Source organism: Podarcis tiliguerta, assembly GCF_965153285.1.
Source record: "Podarcis tiliguerta genome assembly, chromosome: Z".
NCBI lineage: Eukaryota > Metazoa > Chordata > Lepidosauria > Squamata > Lacertidae > Podarcis > Podarcis tiliguerta.
Window position 1 is genome coordinate 2,383,896 of NC_139553.1, and position 22,210 is coordinate 2,406,105.

Below are 22,210 nucleotides of genomic sequence, written 5' to 3' on the forward strand. Positions count from 1 at the left end.
CTCCCAGGGAGACCCCCCATGTTTTCCTAGGGCCGCCCCATGATTCAGAGGGTGAACATGGAGCTAGCTGTGGTATGGCTCAGTGCTCGGTGACTCCTGCTGATGCTGCCGCCACTGGCTGGGTGGAGGCTTCTCCTGTCTTTCCCTTCCATGGCAGGGGGTGGGGGTGGGGACAGGGGCCCCTGAGGCCAGGCTGCCGCCACATTCAGCTCTGCATGATGTTGCATGCATGACATCATGACATTGCATTGGGCCTTCACAACGTTTTTGAGAAGTTGGTGCCTCTGCTCAATGGACTTTCAACAAAGGCAGACTTGGGTAATCTTTCACAATATGGAAGCCTTATAAGGTGTCAAAATTTGGTGCCCCAAATGGATCTTCTTCGTTATGGATCTTCACAACCTTGCAAAACCTCGGCTCCCGGGGGGGGGGGGACCCGCCTGCACCACCTTGAATCCGGCACTGACCTTCAACATCACAAAGAAGGGTGCAGGGAAAGGTGAACACATAGTTATGCCCTTGTATTTCAGGGTTTGCTTTTTCCTGTTTCCATCAGACTGCAATGCTGCATCTCTTGAAAGGAAATAGAGACTCCTTGCATCTTTTCCTTTCCTTTTCCTTTTTTTGAAATGTTTTTATTAGTTTTTACAAGAACAAATTTAAAATAACAAAGAGAAAAAATTTCTAAATCTCGTGACTTCCCCTGCATGGGTTCTTAAAATAATTTTTCTAAAACTACATATCATTACATTCTTCACAGTTTTCATCTCTCTAAATTATCCATATCTTTTGTTTCTTTACAAGTTAAAATCCAGCTAACTTTTTTATTTGTTTACAATGGTCTCCAATGTAAGTTATGAATTTCCCCCCTTCATTATCTTCTTGATTCCTGAGTCTCCCGGTCAGTTTTGCCATTTCAGCACAGTCCAGCAGTTTGGCTTGCCATTCTTACCTAGTCTGAACTGTTGGTTCTTTGCATCTTTGGGCTAGTAGCATCCTTGCAGCTGTTGTCACATACATAAACAGTCTTTTCTGGTCTTTTGGCTATCTCTGCCACCTCATGAACACGCCATGAGGAAGCTGTAATTCCCAACAGCTTCCTGGGGATTTTTTGACAAATGTTATCTTAAACATTTTTTTTTCAATTCATTGTATATCATTTCCCAAAAAGATTTTGGTATCTTACATGACCGCTACATATGATAAAAGGTACCCTCCTTTTCTTTACACTTCCAACAAATATTGGAGCTTGCTCTATACATTTTAGATAACTTAGTAGGAGATACCATCGGCACATCATTTTCATATAATTTTCTTTCAGCGTACAATCCTTGCATCTTTTCCTTGTGCGCCAAAAAAACAAAACAAAACAAAACAAGGGACCCCCTTTGCAAAGTTTAATACAGTTGCTGTTAGGTAAAGGTAAAGGTACTCCTGACCGTTAAGTCCAGTTGCGGACGACTCTGGGGTTGTGGTGCTCATCTCGCTTTACTGGCCGAGGGAGCCGGCGTTTGTCCACAGACAGCTTCCAGGGCTGGATAATTTTGATTCAGTGCCAGTTCATGCCACTCAAGTAGGTTATCCTGGTGTAAAACAGAGACAGGGAACCTGGTGTTGGATTTCAGCTTCTGCCAACCCCATCTGACATAGCCATGGTTGGGGATAATGGAAGATGTAATCCCAAACAGCTGGAGGGCCACAGGTTGACCCACCTCCCTCACTTCCCTGTCTAAGCAACTCACGTGCTACATTGTGAAAACCATCTCTGCACAATCTCCATCTCAGGATTGTGCCCCAGACCTCTCTGCACCCACATTGACTCACCATACATGACATGTCTTCCCCTAAAGAAACCAGGGAGCTGCAAGTCATCTCCACAGACAGAGCTGTAATTCCCAGCACCCTTAACAAACTACAGTTTCCGGGGTGGGTGGGCATTAAAATGTGTGGTGTGTTTGCATCTTAAAAGCCTCTCCTGAGCTTTCTCTTTTCTGTTTGGCCACATCCTTGCTCTAATTGACTAATAATTTACACTAATGGCCCTGTCAATTGAGTGGGGAAGGTGTTTGTGTGGTGGGAGATAGGTATGGCAATTCAGTGTTAAGATATTTGTCTTCATTACCCAACAAAAACAGCACCTCTCTGCCTCCTCCCATTTAGATGGGGAGGGGGGAAATCATTTCATCCATTTGCTTCTAGGCCCTGGGGTGTCCTCTTCATTTCTTTGCAGTATGCTTCTTTAATTTATTTCTAACAATGTTTTTATTTCTGGGAGTATTTCTACAATTTAATTTGCTTGTAGGACATTTCCTTTACTGTGTACCTTTCCGCTTGTTTTGAGGTTTCTACAATGCACACAACAACAACAACTTTATTATTTATATCCTGCCAATCTGGCTGGGTTTCGCCAGCCACTCTGGGCAGCTTCTAGCAAGCATAAAAAGCATAAGAAAACCATATATAAAATCATTGGCTTCCAGTATGTTTCCCAGCACAGTTCAAAGTCTTGGTGCTGACCTTTAAAGTCCAAAACAGCCTCGGTCCTGTATACCTGAAGGAGTGTCTCCACCCCCATCGTTCTGCCCAGACACTGAGGTCCAGTGCTGAGAGCCTTCTGGTGGTTCCCTCATTGTGAGAAGTGAGGTTACAGGGAACCAGAAGAGGGCCTTCTTGGTAGTGGCGCCTGCCCTGTGGAACGCCCTCCAATCAGATGTCAAAGAGAAAAACAACTACCTGACATTTAGAAGACATCTGAAGGCAGCCCTGTTTAGGGAAGTTTTTAATGTGTGACGTTTTAATGTATTTTTAATCTTTGTTGGAAGCCGCCCAGAGTGACTGCGGAAAACCCAGCCAGATGAGTGGGGTACAAATAATAAATTATTATTATTATTATTGGAAAGTTTTTTATTTAAAACATCCATACAAACACAGAAAACAGACAAATAAAGAAGACACATTTCATACATACCCTAACTTCCAACACCCATAACTTCCCTCCACTGCAACTCGACAACCTTAAGTCCTAGAAATTCATCTATCATTGCATCTTTTATATATTACTTCTCATATATTCCTTACTATTTATTAATTTCATTTATACTTTACATACCTAGTTCATGCATGTCAACATATTCACTTTAGAACAGTGTTTTTTCATACAATCTTCAAAACATTGCCATTCTGATTTTAGTTTTCGATTTGTCTGGTGTCTTATGGCTACTGTTAACTTTGCAAATTCTATGAATTCATTTAGTTTGCATATCCAATCTTTTTTTTTTGTAGGTATAATAACTCCTTTCCAATTTCTGGCAATAACTAATATGGTGGGGTGGCTGTGCCATATAAAAAAAAAATATTTTCTTTTCCTGTGGGATATATTTCCCCAATATCCCTAATAAATATGCCTCTGTTTTTTTTTCTATGGAGATTTTAAACATCTTTTTAAGCTCTTCGTGAATACTTCCCCAAAATTTCTTAATTTTATTGCAGCCTCACCAAACATGAAACATTGTCCCTTCAAGCTTCTCACATTTCCAACATAGATTGGACTTTAACTTATAGATCTTGGCAAGTTTAGATAGTGTCAAATACAGTGGTACCTCGGGTTACATATGCTTCAGGTTACAGACTCCACTAACCCAGAAATATTACTCGGGTTAAGAACTTTGCTTCAGGATGAGAACAGAAATCGTGCTCCGGCGGCGTGGCGGCAGCAGGAGGCCCCATTAGCTAAAGTGGTGCTTCAGGTTAAGAACAGTTTCAGGTTAAGAACGGACCTCCGGAACGAATTAAGTACTTAACCTGAGGTACCACTGTACCACCTATAAAACATTTTCATCATATTCTCTTTGATGGTGTAACAGGTGTCGAACCTGATGTCTGAATTAAAAAGTCTCTCCCACTGTTCTAATTGAATTGTATAGCCAATATCTTGGGCCCATTTGACCATTACCTCCTTTACTTCCTCCTCTTTGAGGTCCCATTCTAATAGTAAGTCATAAATTTTAGATAGTAATTTCTTATTATTTTTTACCAATACTGTGTATAATTTAGAATCCTCCTTTCCAAATCATCTCTGTCTATCTGAATTAAATACACTGTTTTAACTGATGATACTGAAGCTAATTGGTTACATTATGCCTTATCTCCTCGAATGGTTTCAACTTTAACTGGCCTTGATTTCCATCAATAATTGCCTACAGGTTGCCCAATTCCTCTCCACATATAGTTTTTTGATAGCCAAGGCTTCCAACGGGGACAGCCACCATGGAGTTTTGTGGTTCTAAATGTGTTTGATATTTGGTCCATACTTTATAAGGAGCATTCTGAAAATGTTGTTGTTAAAGCCTCTGTGGACTTCAGCCTTGTTATATCCAAGGTAGGCAGGCCCCCAGTTTCTGTAGCTCTCCAAATCTAAAATATCCATTCATTCTAATAATATCCAATCTTTTATTTGGAAATAAAATCATAATTAATGCCTGAAGTGTAGGTGGGTTCCCACGAGGCAAAACACAGTGAACCTTTATTGAACTACATAACTGGGAAACAGGGGCGAAGCAACTGCTTATATACATGCATGAAAGCCTGGGCCACTCCCACTCCCAATGTGATTGGCTGGCTAAAGTTCCAAGCTGCGAATCATGATTCAGAGTTCAAGGGCCAATGGCAGACTCCCAGATCCTGAAATGTTCTGTGATTGGACATCATGTGTCGAATCAGAATCCTTAGTCCAGGCTCAAGCTCAGGCAAACACAGACCACTGAATACATAGCACCTTACATTTCTTTCTGGAATGTTTCACCCATTAGTTTCCAAGGATGTTTTTAGAATGGCCCCTTTCATTTGCTACTGAAAACATTTTCTAGAATGCCCCCCACAATCTCCTTGCTCCTCCCATCCTTTAGAATGTGTAATGGGGTCACATGAAGGACCGGATTTATGTATAGGCTAAGTAGGCTGAAGCCTAGGGCCTCTAGATCTAGGGGGCTCGCCAGCCTGCCCGCTCCCCAGCGCCGCAGACAGTCTTCCCTCTCCCAAAATTGCAAACCCAAGACTTCATGTGAGGGTTTTCTCCCCCATTTCAATGACATTTTGCTTCATCTTCTTCCTCCATAATCCTCTAAGGGAGAGGTCACGTACTCAACTGGACACCACCCTCCCCCATAATCCTTGGGATATACTCACATGCCGCACTCTGGCCATGTAGTGCTATAACCAGGACCAGGCAGTGAGAAGTGAGGTTACAGGGAACCAGGCAGAGGGCCTTCTCGGTGGTGGTGACTGCCCTGTGGAATGCCCTCCCAGCAGATGTCAAGGCAATAAACAACTATCTAACTTTTAAAAGACAACTGAAGGTGGCCCTGTTTAGGGAGGTTTTTAATGTCTGACACTGTATTGTTTTTAATATTTGGTTGGAAGCCACCCAGAGTGGCTGGGGAAACCCAGCCAGATGGGCAGGGTATAAATAGTAAATTATTATTATAACACAACCCACAAGCCCCACATCATGTCAAGCTGGAGAACAGGGCCAGCACCTCGCTTTGCAATGCAGCCCTGCTCTCCTACCGCATCCTTGAACGGCAGACTGTGGTGGCAGCGCTGTGTCCCAGACAGCAAAGACTTGCTCTCATGCATACGAAGTGGATTGCACATCTCAGCGAGTGAAATTAGGAAAGCATGATTAATGTTGATGAATCTGGGGCTTGGGAGGGCTCTGCAGACCCTCCCCCTGACACTCTGCCTGCTTCTCTCCTTCCAGCCACCCCTTTCTCCCCAAACATACCCCTTCTCTCTCTCCCCCCCCCCCACTCCCTGCCTAGATCTGTCAAAATGATTTGCAACTCAGAGTCTCATTCTTCCCTGCTGACAACTCCTCTCCATGTGACGTGCAGCCGGCCTGGAGACTAAGGAGGCAGGGAGGCCTCAGCTGGCAGAGAGCGCTGCTGTCAAAAGCTCAGAGCTGTGCCTGTGCCACTTAGATTTCCAGGCGTGCTGGGCTTTGTTCTAATGAAGCTGTAACCGAGCCCCCACCAAAGAGAGTTTATTCAGATTGAGGCACTCCTGAAACCCACATTTCGAGATGCCTCCATAGGATTCCCGTGTAGGATAGCAGTCAGAATTGTAGAATTCTCCCATCAGCAGCGTCAGTGCCTGTGAATCCTCTGCCCTACACCAGCTCCACTCCCTTCCTCTTCTCTCTCTCTCTCCACTTCCTTCCCACTGGATTTTGCCAGAGACCCAGCAGAGCCCAGCTGAGCCCACTGCTTTGGGGCAAAGCAGCTGGTCTGTGTGCAAACCAGAAGGCGTTTGGAATGACCTTTCTCTGCCCATTAAGAGTTAATAGCCCTGGCCAAATGCACCAGCCCTTTGGCTCAGTAAAAGGCAGGTCCTCTGTGTTTGAAATCCTTTCTTGGTGGTTATTTAGCGTTCCTAGTGGGAGAAAGAGCTGTTTACAGTTTCTGGCTCTCATGAAGATTTGAAAGAAAGGACCACATCTGAAGATAGCAGTTCCTGGAGCGAGAGGCACTCACCATCAGCCTGGCTATTCCCACCCTTACATCTGTTGTCTGTCTTGAGAGCCAAAAGAGGGCGCCTCCAGGGGTGAAGTCAAGCTGCTGAGGCAGGGGTAGGCAACCTAAGGCCCATGGGCTGGATGTGGCCCAGTTGCCTTCTCAATCTGGCCGGGTGGATGGTTCAGGAATCAGTGTGTTTTTACATGAGTAGAATGTGTCTTTTTATTTAAAATTCACCTCTGGGTTATTTGTGGGGCCTGCCTGGTGTTTTTGCATGAGTAGAATGTGTGCTTTTATTTAAAATGCATCTCTGGGTTATTTGTGGGGCGTAGGAATTCGTTCATCCACCTCCCCCAAATGTAGTCTGGCCCAACACATGGTCTGAGAGACAGTGGACCGGCCCACAGCTGAAAAAGGTTGCTGACCCGTGTGGTGGAGAATCACAGCGCCTGCTTGTGGCTGCTGAGACTCATAACTTGTAACTGCTGCCTCCCACATTGGTTTTTTACAGCCTTCCCTATGTTGCTCGACTACAACTCTCATCTTGCTTGACCATTGGCCATGTTGGCTGGAGATTGTGAGAACGTGCTTCCCATATGTTTCACTCGATAAGACGCACTAGACCATAAGACACACCTAGTTTTTGGAAGAGGAAAACAAGAAAAAAAATATTCTGAATCCCAGAAGCCAGGACAGCAAGAGGGATCGCTGCGCAGCTTGCTGTCCTGGCTTATGGGATAGCTGTGTTCAGCCTCTCCCGGGCTCCCCCAAGAGCTGTGCTCGCTTTAAAGAGCACGGGGAGTGTGTGCGTGTGGCTCTTGGGGGCTTTTCCCCGAGGAGGGAGAAGGGCAGCCCTTCTCCCTCTTCGGGGAAAAGCCCCCAAGAGCTGCACACATGCTCCACTTGACTCTTTAAAGGGAGCGCTGTGCAGAGCCTCCTGCCTGCATTTGCTCCATACAACACACATACATTTCCCCTTACTTTTTAGGAGGGGAAAAGTGCGTCTTATAAAGCGAAAAATACAGTACTTATTTATTGCGATTCTATCCTGCTTTTTCCACCAAGGAGATCAAGGTGAGATGGTTCTCCCCCTCCTCATTTAATCCCCACAACATCCCTGTGAGGTAGGTTAGGCTGAGAGGTCACCCAGTGGGAGCTTCAGGTCTGAATGGGAATCTGAATGCAGGTCATCGTCTGGCACTCTAGCCACTGTGCTGGCTTTAAGTCCAAAAGTATATAAAGGGATATAGGTTCCCAAGCTGCGCCACAAACCATACATACGAACAGCAAACTTGTTCTCCCAGCGCCATTCTGATTCAGCCAAAATGATGCCCCTCCCACGCACACAAGAAAAATGGATCATCATGGACCTGGGGTACCGGGTGAGAGAGAAGAGACAGGTGTGGAAGAGGGAATGGAATAGCATCCCTTGGACCTGGAACAGGAGAATGCCCCCTGGAGAAACATTTTGTGGCTGGTCCTATTTTACTCCTTTTGTTTCTAATGTTCTGGTTTCTGCAAGCAGAACCCCAGCGCAAGAGGGGCTGACCCCTCTGGGAGAGAGGGCAAAAACAGAAGTCTCCTAGTGCTCCACATGGGCCTCACTTCCTCTCCCAACCCAAGTGCCCTTGCCAACATTTTAGGGAGTCGCAGGCAAACTTGGAGGAGGTTCATTAGACGCTGGGAAGAATTAGCACCTGTGCCTCATTACGAGTGACATAATTAGCTCCTTGTAGGGTTGCAGGAGTCAGGCTGCTGACATCAAAACAAGCCAAGCCACTGGCAGCTAGGAAGACGTTGACTTGCTGGGCCCAGGAAGCCATGCAGAGCCAGTGCCAAGAGAGGAGCAGACGGCTTGGTTGGCACTGGTGTGTAGTTCCTGTGGCTAACGCCAGCCACCATTTGGGGTTACTCGCAGACAAGTTCCTCTCTCTCTTCTTCATTGCTTGGCTGTAGGCACATGAGTTCTGCTCCAAAGGCAAGGATTTCCACCAAAGGCGGCAGCCCCTTTGCCCTCCAGTCCTGGGGAGCACCACTTCTGTTGTGTCAGGAGCTGAGTGCTATAACCTAGGGGTCCCCAAACTAAGACCTGTGGGCCGGATAAGGGACTCGTTTATCCGGCCTGTGGCGACCCCCACCACCCACTGCCACTGCCCGCTCTTACGGACACTGTGCTGCACAGCTGCCCACTTCCAGGTCGGAGGAGCACCGAAAATAGCTTGGCCACATGCGCAAGCATTGTGTACAAGCGTTATTTCAGGTGCACATCTGGGTCGGAGGAGGCCTGTGCACATGTGCACAAGCTATTTCCGGTGCTCCTCTGACCCGGAAGTGAGCCAGAAATAGCATGTGCGCATGCGTATGGGCACGCGATCCCCGCCCTCTGGCCCGCCGCGTGATTGGCACTGGAAACACCGGCCCGAGGCGCGGTAAGTTTGCTGACCCCTGCTATAACCTGTAGAATAACAGAGTTGCAGAGCTGGAAGGAATCCCCTGAAGGGTCATCTAGCCCAACCCCCTGCTGTGCAGGAGTCACAGCTGTATGAACGACTGCAAATTTGATTGCAGCTGTTTTAAAGCAGATGTTCAATAGCTGTCTGTCAGGGATGCTTTAGCTGTAATTCTCGCACTGCAGGGGGTTGGACTAGATGACCCTCAAGGTCTCTTCCAACTTTACTGTCCTATGATCAAGTAGGCTGCTGCTGCTGCTTCCCACTGTGCAGCTGCTGTGTCTTGACTGTCAGAAATCACGCTGAAACATCCTTCTCCTGCAAATGCATATGGTTTGGCTCACTCCCAGCCATGTGAAGGGGCTGTTAAGATTCTCAGGGGTCCGAATACTTTGCCTCTTGGCCACCCATCCTTTGAGCCCCCCCCCCTTTGCTTTGGGAGGCTTCACCTGGGCTTTCCTGAAACCTTTTCAGGGTTAAGAACTAGAAACTTGGTTGCTGTGCTCCGTTTTGACATAAAAGCAAAACCTAGAAACCACAAGTTTAAATTGTGTAGCTCTCCTGTGCACATGGCATGGACTGTAAGCCACAATTTGTCCTCAGCTCGTATTTGTTTCCCTTCTGTTAGTTGTTGTGGATACCTGATAACCACTCCCCCTCCACTCTGCCCGTCCCCTTCCTATGCAAGGTCAAGGTGGTGGAGGAGGGAGGGAAATGCCCCCATTTTGTGTATGGATGTATTTGGCACCATGCCATTGACACAGTAATAGCACATCAGTGGCGCATTCATACCGGGCTGTCGGTGTATCATTCGGCGTTGTAGGTTGTTTCGTGATGCTTCCCTGATGTTGCTGCACAATTGCTGTCTGGAGGGACTGTGTCGCAAGAAAAGTGGCACAAACGCTCCCAGAATATTTGAGGTACAAAAAGTTACAAGATTTCCGTAGGAATCCTGTTTGCTTGCTCCGAAGCCCTGCCTTTTCCACCATCCATGCATTTCCAACTCCATGGGATGGGTTTTTCTAGCTGCACTAGACAGAACGGACATTCTTACAAACATGCTTAGGAACGTCAGCAACTAAGCAATATATCCACAGCTTGAACAAATAATATATAGAGGCAGCATCTACTTGTGTTCAGTGTTGATATGTGAATGAAGGTACCCCTGTATGTAAGAAGAGCCTGCTGGATTGGGCCACTTGCCCATACAGTCCAGCATCCGGTTCTCACAAATGCCAACCAGATGCCTCTATTGTAGGGTTACCAGACGTCCCTGGGTCCCGGGGACAGTCCCCAGATTTGCAAATCTGTCCCTGGACAAATTCCGTCTCCGGAATGTCCCCAGATTTGCTAATCTGTTCCCGGGAAACGTGGCAGCGGCAGCCTCAGCAGCCCAGAGCCAGCCTGGTAGCACAATTGGTTCTAGCTGGCTTCAGGAGCTGCTCGCTACCACCGCCACTGCCGATGGGGAACTGGGGACATCCGGCAGTACAGATCTCCTGCCCTCCCCCCCCCTTTGTTTTGACAGATTGGGGGAGGCTCGGGAGTTGCGGGTGGGCAGCCATTTCCTAGGTGGGGCGCAAGGCTCGTGGTTTCTCTGTCAGGCAAGGTGCAAAGACCTTCTTTTGCACCCTGTGAAACATAAATGCACAGCTTTTAAAAAAACTGGGTGACGGCCGCCCGCCTGAGACTCCCGAGCCTCCCCCAGCCAGTCAAAACAAAGGGCGAAGGGGGCAGGAGATTGGGGGAGGCTCAGAAGTCACGGGCAGGCAGAGCACAGTTGCCCAGTTTTTAAAAACCCCAATCTCCTGCCCCCTTTCCTCTTTGTTTTGACTGATCGGGAGAGGTTCAGGAGTCGCAGGTGGGCAGCCATCACCCAGTTTTTTAAAAAACTGTGTATTTATGTTTCACAGGGTGTGAAAGAAAGGCTCTGCACCTTTATACAATATGCATGTGTGCCTGGGCCCAGGGTCTTTTGCCTCACCATCCCCACTACTGACTCTTTGCTGCTTAAATAAAATAAAATAAAAAAGTGTCCCCAGATTCACTGGAAAAAAATCTGGTAACTATACTCTATTGGGAAACTTGCAAGCAGAACACGAGTACATGAGAACTGCACCTAGAACTGGCTGTGGGGAGTGCAGCTGAATGGGATACAGCCATGGGCAGCTTGAGGAAGCACCGTCCGCCTTGGGGCTGCCCACAAGAAGCATGTCTAGAGTGAAAAACTATGGTGAAGCTCACTGTTTCACAGAACGTTGAAGAGTGAGAACCTGGAGGCTGAGGGGGTGTGTCAGAAGGAAAATGAATTGGTATTGATTTATATATATTGTGTATTTTAGTAATACTTTAAGTTGTCTGTTGCCGTTTCAGTTTTTTGTACACTGCTTAGATATTAAGAGCTAAATAATAAAATAATCAGGGTTCTCCCATGGTTTCCGGCAACTGGCATTTGGAAAAATTGCCACCTCCAACTGTGGAGGCAATGCAGAGCCGGTGTAGATAGTAGTCACTGACAGCCTTTTCTTCCTCCATGAATTACAGTGGTACCTCGGGTTAAGTACTCAATTCGTTCCTGAGGTCCGTTCTTAACCTGAAACTGTTCTTAACCTGAGGTACCACTTTAGCTAATGGGGCCTCCCGCTGCTGCCGCATGATTTCTGTTCTCATCCTGAGGTAAAGTTCTTAACCTGAGGTACAATTTCTGGGTTAGCGGAGTCTGTAATCTGAAGCATATGTAACCCGAGGTACCACTGTAGTCCAATTCTCTTTTAAAGCCATCCAGGTGGTGTTCATCACTGCCTCCTAGGTGAGGGAGCTCCATAATTTAACTGCACCAAGGGAAGAAAAACTTTCATCTGTCTTGAATCTTCCAACACTACACACTATGCTTCATTGAGTTCTAGTATTGTGAGGGAGACAAGCTTTTCTCTCTCCTCTTTTTCCATGGCATGCATAGTTATAGAAACTTCTGTCCTGTTGCCTCTTACCTGCTTTTTCTCTAAATAGAAAAGTCTCCAGCACTGCCCCTTTTCCTCACAGGGGAGTTGCTCAGTTCTGTTTATTTCTGTTGCCTTTTTCTGAACCATCCTTTTCAAGGTGAGGCAACCAGAACAGGGCACAGCACTACTCCAGAAGTGGTTGCCCCATAGACTTGTGTGCTTTTGACCCCTCAAGATTGGGGTGTGGGAGTTCTTAAACCAGCCACTTCCCAATAGTCCCTGACCAACTCCCTGCGTGACAGAGAAGGCCCAAAAAATCATGGGCCAAAGGCCAATCCCTCATCCCTGCAGCTGACTTTGGCGTGAAAAAGCACCCCACAGAGAGAATCTTGGATAAAATAGCTAAATAAATCTTTAATATTTTCTAATTGCAAATGTACATAAATTGCACACTCAAATCAATTCATTATCCCCCCTCCCCCGACACCAACTACGTTCTCTGTACATTATTACACGGTGGTGGTTCTTTTTAAAAGAGCATGAAAGAGATTTGGCCACCCTGGCTCCTTGCGTTTCATATTATCAGCATCAATACTTTCTTTTTTTTAAAAAAAAACATACTTACAAAAATTTTATTATTATTTGCTTTGTTTCCTTTGTAAGAGGGTATAAAACATCATTTTAACTGCTTTTTGATAGGAACTAGGATTAACCTAAGCAGATATACAGAGATAATTTGAGAGAGGGGTATATTTTCAGACACAGTGATGCAGAAATGAAAGGGCAGCGGTCGCAGGGGGAACCAACCTAAACAGGTGGACACGGAGACTTGTGAATATTGGGTGTCAAAACACAGAATGCTTACAGCTCACACAGACCTGGAAGGGTTTGTTCTGGAGTTGCTGTGTAAGACTGCTCAGTCCATCTTCCTTGCATTGGGTTCTGAACATGTATGTGCAATAATTTAAAGGCTTGCCCTTTTGGTTCTTCCCCTTTTTTAGCTAATCAAGAACACCTTCCCATTTTGACTCCAATTAGAGGGCTTTCAGTTCTGGGATGCCTGCCCAGGGACTATTCAACTGGAAGCATGTGGGGGCAGAGTCCTTCCAAGCAGCTCATATGACAAGAGAACTCACCACTTTTCTGAACTCGGCCTAAACTGGACTAAACTGTGCAGGTTAAGGACCGGCTTGCTGGGGAATCTTAAACCCAAACCATTCTGTTGTTTCCTCCTGCACTCTGGCCATGGGTGGTTCTCGCCTGTGGAATAGCTTGGGGGTTTTTTTTTGCAACAGGGCAGCAGGGGCAGACTAACCATGTTTCAATGACAAACACACAACAGTTCTGCTGGATTAGCTGCTTTCGCCAGCTGGATTTTGCAGTTTGGTGGAGCAGGTAGAGAGTAGTTGAGGCTGCCTGTGAAGCTGGATAAAGTGGCTGATGGGCACTATTTCCTGCTGCCCCCATGGAAATCAGCCAGAAACAGACAAGCCCCCTGGCACCTGTGGGCTTTCCGCTTGTTCCCGAGCAGGTGAGATACATCTCTGTCCAGTTCCCTTTTCCAGTGTGCAGCTGTCCCTTCCCCTTGAAACAAATCAGGCAATGTGCTTGTGAGCTGGGTTGTACATAGTGGCACTCAACCAGATCAGACTCTTTCTACTGTCATGATTTTTTGTTTGGTGTGGTTTTTGGTTGTTGTTTTTTTACACAAATGCAACCTCCTGCCTGTTAACTGTAGTACCCAATTTATGGTGTGTGTGTGTGTGTGTGTGTGCACGCACATTGCGGAATATCTGGCATCTCCACCAAATTCCATTGAAGCTACAGAGACGACCTGATCCATCTGCAAGTCAAGGCTTTGAAGCAGGGCTTGTGTGTGGGTAAAAGCAGATTATGAGAATCCACACTGAAAGGTGCATTGCACCACACACCAGATTTACACCAGGAGTGGCTCCTGATCAAAATACGCGAAGATCTAGGATATATTATTTCACGGTGGGAGTTTTGTTTTTTTTGCATGTGACCACTGGGTTTGCTTGCTCTCCCTTATCAAACCACCTGCCACAATCCCCAGGGCAAAAGGAAAAGATGAGGCCAACTTGTGTGTGGCTCCTGTTTGTTCCTTGCCTCTTCCAAGCCATCCATGTCTCCACTGAGCTTGCTTAGCCCAGATGGATGTTTATTATGGGACAAGTGCAGGAAAAGGGTGACACTCCCCTCTTTTTGGCACTACTCATAGAGGACATAAAACGGCATTGAAACAAGATCCTGCATTTTTCTCCCATTTAATCCAGATTTCCCCTTTCGGAGGACTTGGCGGGCCAATAATTAATTAAATAATTAGGTAAATAAAACAAATAAATAAATAAATGGTGCCATACCTCAATGATTCATCTGCAGATTAGGCCCTGCTCGGAAACCCCCTTGATCTCTTGCAATCTGGAATTGGAGGCTGGATTGGAACAAGGAATCTCATTTCCCCTCCCCACACTCCCAAGATCCAGTGGATTCCAAAGCCAACCACTGATGGCAAAACTAGGAGCCGGGGTTCTACCGCCCATTAAGAGCTACAATGGCAATCTGAACTTGGTAGCTGTGTGAGCCCCATTTCCACACCACTGTGTACGTAGCCAGTAACAGCAGACTGCAGATCTTGGCCAAAGCAGCCACACCAATTGGAACTGAAAATTGCTTTGTACAGTCGTTAGGCAAAAATGGCACATTTTACAATCACACACTCGAGAACATCTTCGTTGGCTTACAAAAGAGAACCTGTACGATTTCTAGTCATAAAGATCTGTGTATTATCATCATCATCATCAATAATAATAATAATAATATTAATAATAATAATAAAAAAGACTTACAGATTGTTTGCATTATATAACAAGTTCTTACAGCAGAAAGCTCGAGAACGAGGAAGAAAGGCTCCAGGGCCATGTTTCTTTTCTGCACGGTGGACGCACACCGTTGGGGGGGGGCAGAAATTAAACCGAGCAGGGCAGGGGGAGCGGCGGAAGAGTGTTTGGCCGGTGGCAAGCTGCTGCCCCTTGTGCCTTTTGCACAGCTTTAGGAAGGACAACAGGAGCCGCCAGTGGAAAGCCCCAAGAGAGAGGTTGCATGGAGTTTGAGATCTGCTTGCTAAGGCGCTCTGGGCCTTTCTTCTCGGGCCTGGGGGGGCGGGGATGACTGCAAACTGCTGGGAAGAACCAACCCCCCCAAGGACCAGCTTCCTCTTCTGCAGGAAAACCAAACCTGTTAAAATGACTTCGGAGAAGGAGCAAGTAACATCTCCATTGAGCACAAGAGCTGTGTCAAAGGGGAGTGCCAGGAAGAGCGCAGGAGAGGTTAAGCTACCATGGGCATACACCAACGGACGTATTGACCTCTGTGTGCAAGCGCAGAACTGGAAGATTTGGGTACTAGAGGTGCCCAGGCAACAGGGCCTCTCCTCCGCGAAAGACCCCCACCCTGCAAACCTAAACCAACAGTGGTGGGCCATGGGCGGGGGGAAGTAGCTGCTCCAAAAGTGCCTAAGGGACCACTCCCCACTAGAACTCCTCCCTGGCATTTTAAAAGGTGCACATTCAAAATGTTTACAAACCCCACCCCCTGCCCCCACAAAAAGTCTCTTGCAAAGAGGGGTTCCTGCCAGGGGTGGCACGTCCTGCATTTAAAATCTTATACTGAGAACCTTGCAATACCTTCCACAGGACTCATTATATTTGGACAGATCTCATTCCGGGACATGAACTCAGACAGTGCCCTGATCTATTAAATCTTTTCCCCATCTGTACAGGTGACTTGGTGGCATGTTTTTGGTTTTGGTTTTGTTTTTTTGCGGGGTGGGGGGGCAAGTATAAGGAGGCAGGGGATTCTTAAGGTTCACACATTCAGCGGTGCTTGTTTTATGCTAGTGGTTCACCCGCACCCCTTGCAGAGATCAGGGTGCATCAAAACAAGCTGATTGTCTGAGGCCGCAGACTGTTCAGGCCCTTATGGACTCACGGGGCATAGTAAAGTAGGGCTGCAAGTTTTCAAATTAGATTTGAAACCCCATCTCCTGTGGGGCGGGGAGAGGGGAGAAGTTCGTTCTTGTAACAGTCCGCGTTTCTGAGGGCTGGGTACAAGGTTTGTGCTGGACCTATGGGCTTGGTGCCTGGCAGCACAGAACCATGTTGGAGCCACGAGGAATTCAAGGAAGTCCCAGTTCTTCCAAGACTGTGTGTGTGCATGGAACACGTTCTCTTTAAGAGGGGCTCCTCGGCTCCCCTACGCTTTGATCCACCCACCGCTGTGACGGACGGGCTGATAAGGCGGTGAGGAATCCTCAGGACTAAGCACCAGCAAATCAACCCACAAGCTGGTTGGAGGTTAGTAAGCACAGCACCCGCCCCCTGCCATGATGCTGCTGTGACCCCTTCCCTGGAGGGCAGGGGTTAGTTAGGAACCACTAATCCTGGGCTGATGGCGATCCTGACAGGGGGAGACATTTTTCAGAAGCTGCCGTCCTTGCTCCACTCCCCATTAAAACAGGATAGTATTCCAGAAACTGGACTGCTTGGGGTTTATTTTTTGGACTGTTTTTATTCCTAACGCAGACTGTGGAAGAAAAGAGATAACAGTTACCGATCTTCATGCTTCTGTGAGGCCGGTTCCCCACCCCTTCATCGTCCACCTCGTCCGGCTGTTTAGCGGCGATGCCATCAGCAGCAAAGGCTTCACGCAACACAACCCTTTCCACTAACAAACCTCCAGAAAGCTAAACTATGCCAGAAAAGAGAGAGAGAGAGAGAGAGAGAGAGAGAATGTGTGTGTGCGTGCATGCGTGCAAGTTTGGGGTATGTGGGAATGCTGCCCATCTGAAGTACAACCACCACCCTGGTTCAGGTGAAGGACCCCTGGTGCTAAAGTGTAGCCGAGAGAGCTTCTTGCAAATGGGTACCTTAACCTAAGTTGGCAGATCTGCAAAGAGGAACATGGGGTGTTGTTGAATCGTTTTGCATCATTAATGGCACATCATTAATGCCTTGATTTCCCCACTTGTCAAATGAAGAGATTGGGAAACAGGCAGCACGGATCTGCCTCTACATATTCTACATTGCACTTGGCCCTGCACACTTGTGTGACTTGGGAGTCTTGATAGACAGGTTTCTCTTATTGTTTATAAACAACTAGTGGCAGGGGTAAAGGCTTCCTGGTCTTCTGGCCCTACCGTATCTCAACAACCTTCTAGCATGCTGTAACGTGCCTTGGCCCAAGTCAGGCCATGTGCCAGCCTAGTTCAGTACTGTCTGCACTGATTGGCAGCAGCTCTCCAGGGTTTCCTTCCCAGCCCAACCTTAGAAATGTTTTCAGGGGTTGAAACGGGATGTGCTTAACATACAAAGGAGATGCTCTGTCCACTAAGCTAAGAACTAGCTTTCCCCATCCATCTTTACCCAGAACCTCCTGTGTGCTCTGCCAGTTAGCTATAGTCAATCACCACAAGTGTTCACTGAGTTGGCACAATCTGGAGCATGACAGGCAAATCTCTGCCACCTCCCAGACTTTTTGCTCCAGTGTCCCAGTTTTTGGTCCAGCGATTCTGGACCACAAGGGAGCCCAACTGAAGCCTCAAGCCAACTGAAGCCATGCAGAGACTCGGGTCAGACATGGGCATTGCCTGGGCAGTCAAGGCTGGCATAAACCACAATGCTGAGGAAAACTTCTGCAGTGTGCAGTTTCTCAGAAAGTTAGCCCTGTCTACAAGGATAATTTACTTTGCCAGCGGTATGCAAGAGAGGGACAATGTACCCAAGCTGGCGAGTGAGATTGTGTGTTTGTGGGCAGGTTATGGTTTGGTGCATAGCCTTGTCTCCAGCATGGCAGAGGGGCCCCCAAAACGAATGGCCCAGCCACTCTCCAGCAACTTTATACATATATTAGGTATGTTGCCTTAGGAATGGAGGAAGCTGCTATAAACTGAATCAGACCATTGGTCCACCTTGCTCAACACTGCCTGTTCTGACTGGCGGAGGCTGTCTCCTGGCGCTACATGGAGATGCCATTGGGATTGAATTTAGGACCTTCTGCATGCAAGAAAGATGCTCTCCCCCTTAAGCAGCAACTCTCATGCAGAAATGGGCCTCTGGGGTCATCTATCACCTAGCCTTTTGGGAGACGCCACTGGGTGACTGGCCTGGGAACCTTCTGCATGCAAAGCAGATGCCCTGCTACTGAGCTATGAGCAGTCTGATCACTGGCTACTGCAGAGGTCATTCTGGAGTTCCTTTCAAGCTCGCTGTGATGGCTGTGTCCCCCACCCCACCCTGTGTGGAGGCCTAGCTTGAAGGACACCTTCCGACGCCTGTGTGGCATTCCTGCATGTGCCTCCTCCTACAGGTGGAGCATAATCTGGAGTGGGGTTTCCATTCATCCTTCCTCTCTGCCCTCCTGGGGAATGACCTACACCTGTGAGGAGAGGCCAGGGCGAATCCCAAAGCAGAGGCGGCAACGGGCGATGGCCAGCAGCGGGACGCAGCTAGAGAGAACACCCCAGCGCGGCAGGGCAGGGCTCCCCAGCGACGCAGCTGGGCCAGTGGCGGGCGGCGGTTTGGTCCTGCAACCTTTCGCACAAGTCCTGCTAGCTTGTCCCTCGGCCTCTAGCGGGCTCCTGAGGTGTGTCCTTCAGGAAGTAGAAAAGGGCGGTGACTCTCCCCCTGCAATGATCTCCTCCGCACGGTCGATGGTCTCCTCGTCCCTCGAACTCGGGTTCGGGCTGGGGGGACGTCGGGGCTCCCCGTCTTTGGCGAAAGAGGGCTGTGGGGTTCTCTCTTTCCTCCCCCGCTCAGGGAGGGCCGGTGGGCGGGGAGGAAGCACCAAGCACCCTTGCAACGTGGTGGCTCACCCTTCCTTCCTTCCTGCCGCCACCGCCGCCGCTGCTCTCTCTGCCCGGGCTCTCCTCCTCTATTTCTCTCCTCCTCCTCCTCCTTCCTCTCCTCTCCTTCCTCTCTCCTTTCCTCTCAATCTCCCTCAGCAGCAGCCGCCAACTCCCACCGGGCTAACAATTGCTGCTGTTTCGGAATTCGCCGTTCTCGGTAATCTGCAATTTAGTTGGGTTGGTAGGGGAGATCCCGTTACGGGTCTGCGAGCTGTACCTCTCTTTCAGCTGGGTGAGGGCGCTCATGAGCCGTGCATTGGCTGCATCCAGCGAGGCAATGCGCTTTTCCTGCAGCGGAAGGGGGAGAGAGAAAACAAAACAGAGAGAGAGGGAGAAAGAGAGAGAGAGAAAGAAAAAAAGAGACCAGCATTGGAACAGGGGGAGCTGCCTCTCGCCAAGTCAGATCTGGGGGTTGTTTTAACCATCCAAGTTAGTGGCCTTCACTGCCTCCTAGGGAAGCGAGTGCTATGGTTTAACTCTGCATTGCATGGAGGAGTCCTTCCTTTTCTCTGTCCTGAATCTCCCACCACTCAGCTTCATTGGATACCCAGGAGTTCTAATGTTTTGAGACAGTGAGAAAAGCTTGCTTCTCTCTGCTTTTTGCATGCAGTACAGTCATACCTCATGTCATGTTTGCTTCAGGTTGCGCATTTTCAGGTTGCGTCCCGCGGCGACCCGGAAGTAACGGAACAGGTTACTTCCGGGTTTCGCCGCTCGCGCATGCGCAGATGCGCAAAATGACATCATGTGCATGCGCAGAAGCAGCGTATTGCGACCCGCGCATGTGCAGACGTGGGTTGCATTCTGTTCAGGTTGCGAACGGGCCTCCGGAACGAATCCCATTCGTAACCAGAGGTACCACTGTATATGATTTTATACACTTCTATCATGCCACCTTTTGTTCAATTTTTCTCTAAACGAAATCCTGCGGCCTTTCCTCATTTTGTGTGTGTGTGTGTGTGTGTGTGTATTTCCCTCCATCCCTTTGATAATTTCTGCTGTTCTTTCCCAGACCTTTCCCAGTTTTTTGAGGTGAGGCCACCAGAACTGCACACAGAACTCCAAATGCAAAGGGGTTTTAAAAAAATAATAATGCAGGGAGCGAGGAAGCAAAGAGGAGACTGAGCAGGCAGGATGGGGAGAGATCTGCACCCCACCTCCGTGTGTGCCTGTGCGTACACACTCCAATGTGTATATAATGGCAGCTCAGTGTGTGAATATACTTGCTAACTGGGCCACTGCTGGCATATGGCCCCTGGAGATGCTGGAAAGGTGGTGAAGTGGCCCTCAGTCTCCATCACACAGACCATTAAGAGTCTGAAAATTCTTGAACTGATGGACAACCCCAAGCTGTGTGTTTGATAATTATTTCCTTCCTCCTCCGTTGTATAAGAGAGTTGGGGTGTGTGGATGTTGGTGGGGCAGGGGTGGCTCCCACCCAGGGAGCAGGAAAAGCAGAATGCCTGTGACAAGAGGCCACAAGCTCCCGCCACTTTCTCTACCTGCCTGTGCACAGAGTGTGCCCAAAGCCCTTTGCCTTGGGCCAACAGGCTGATGAAGATCTCCCGGAGACTTGTCTGATTTTCGATATTGAATAGTGCCCAGAGACTAATTAAAGAACCAGCCAAGCGATGCCTTTGCATAGGCCAGCAGTTTCTCTGATTGCCTGCTAATGGCGCAGAGCAGCAAGGGAGGGCCATGTCTTCAAAATTAGAAGCTGAACAAATCCCCAGAGCCTGCTCAGATAATAGACTCTCTCTCTCCACCGTCCCCAGTGCTCTGCCTGCAAAACCATTCACCAATCCCCTGCGGGTAAGGTCACAGCCTGGCAGGCAGAGACAGAGCAGGCAAAGATTTCTCTCTCCTGTCGCCGGCTAAATTTACAGCTGCTAAACAGGAGAGGAGCATGGCCAGGTTTGAGAAGCTGGCAACCCAGGCATGGAAATGGTCAAGATGCCCCAATGTGAAATCTGCAAGCAGGACCAAAGCACAAGAGCAACACTGTCCCCTCCTGTGGCTTCCAGCAAGTTATATACAGAAGCACTGCTGGCTAGTAGCCAGCAAGGTGTTGTGACAACTCTGGAGCTGCTTGGTGCTATAGGACCAAAATGTGTGCCTTCCTGGTAGACAGGTGCTGCAGGAGACCTGTGGCTGCTCCAGGTGAGCTTTGCTCGCAGGCACCTACCTGTGCGTCTATGATCTTCTGCTTGGAGTCCACAGCTGCCTGCATTTCTGCGTGATCCTTTTTCAACTCCTCCTCCACTGACATCAGCCTGTTGGTGGAAAATTTGCAATAGTTTCAAGTCTAACTGTCCTCCTTTGCTGGTTTTTTTTTTTTGGCAATTTATAACCCCCACCCCAATTTGTGGCTACAAGCCTGGAGCAAACCATCAAAGCAAGGTTGGAAACTTGCTTAGGGCAAAAGGGTAGGAGGCTGAGGACATCTGGAGTGTGCTGCAGCTGGATCCAGCCAAAAGCGCCCTTAGCCTGGAGCACTCGAAGTGGGGGCGAAGGGAAGGGGCAACGGTAGCGGCTGAACAAATCTGTGGATCATCAGGATGAAAGCCTGGAATTTCATCACAAACTCAGGAGGGAGGGGGTGGGGGGCTGTCCCATGGCTGATGAACCCCATTGCACCTGCAGACGGCCTTCTTGGTAGTGGCACCTGCCCTGTGGAACGCCCTCCCAGCAGATGTCAAGGCAACAAACAACTATTTTACTTTTAAAAGACAACTGAAGGCGGCCCTGTTTAGGGAAGTTTTTAATGTCTGATGCTGTATTGTTTTTAATATTTGGTTGGAAGCCGCCCAGAGTGGCTGGGGAAACCCAGCCAGATGGGCAGGGTATAAATTAATAATAATAATATTATTATTATTATTATTATTATTATTATTATTATTATTATTATTATTTCCAGACATCCTTGGATTATTTCAAAAGCCTATACCCCAAATTTAAAAGTGAAATGAATTATCAAGGTAGCACCCAGCATTAAAAACCTATGGACTAGAAACTTAGTTATGGTGTTCTAAATAAGGGGTGGAATTCAATTCATGAATCCCTTCAGAGGAAGATCCAGTGGGGGCGGGGCGGAGGTTGTGGGGTTTAGGAGGAACCACCAAACAGCACACAGGGAGCGGTGGGGGGAGTGTGTCTGGCAAGCTGAAATGGTTGCCCGCATGGAATGAAGGCTTTAGCGCCATACTGAATTCCTCCACAAGTTTAGTTTAGTTTAATTATTGCATTTGTATCCCACCTTTTTCTCCAAGGAGCTCTAGGGGGCGTACCTAGTTCTTGCCCTTATTTAGTCCCCACAACAACCCCGTGAGGTAAGTTAGGCTGAGAGATGGTAGCAAGTGGCCCAGGGCCACCCTCTAGTTGGTT

The 22,210-nt window shown here is 48.1% G+C and overlaps 1 protein-coding gene across 16 annotated transcripts in view; it reads right to left on the reverse strand.

Annotated features, from left to right (window-relative positions):
- Positions 1–619: 619 nt before the first annotated feature.
- The window catches only part of DAB2IP (DAB2 interacting protein), a 312,170-nt gene continuing 290,579 nt past the window's right edge, over positions 620–22,210 (reverse strand). For 10 of the 16 annotated variants that reach the window (XM_083422918.1, XM_083422916.1, XM_083422917.1 and 7 more), the window contains 2 exons: positions 21,012–21,099; positions 17,691–19,114 (listed from right to left, as the gene is read on the reverse strand). In XM_083422918.1, the coding sequence (XP_083279044.1) occupies positions 18,947–19,114; positions 21,012–21,099 (256 nt within the window). In that variant the 3' untranslated portion in view covers positions 17,691–18,946. Of the gene's footprint in view, positions 1,584–12,298; positions 16,507–17,690; positions 19,115–21,011; positions 21,100–22,210 lie in introns of those variants that run through there. The other 6 variants (XM_083422907.1, XM_083422913.1, XM_083422919.1 and 3 more) reach the window with 4 other exon arrangements.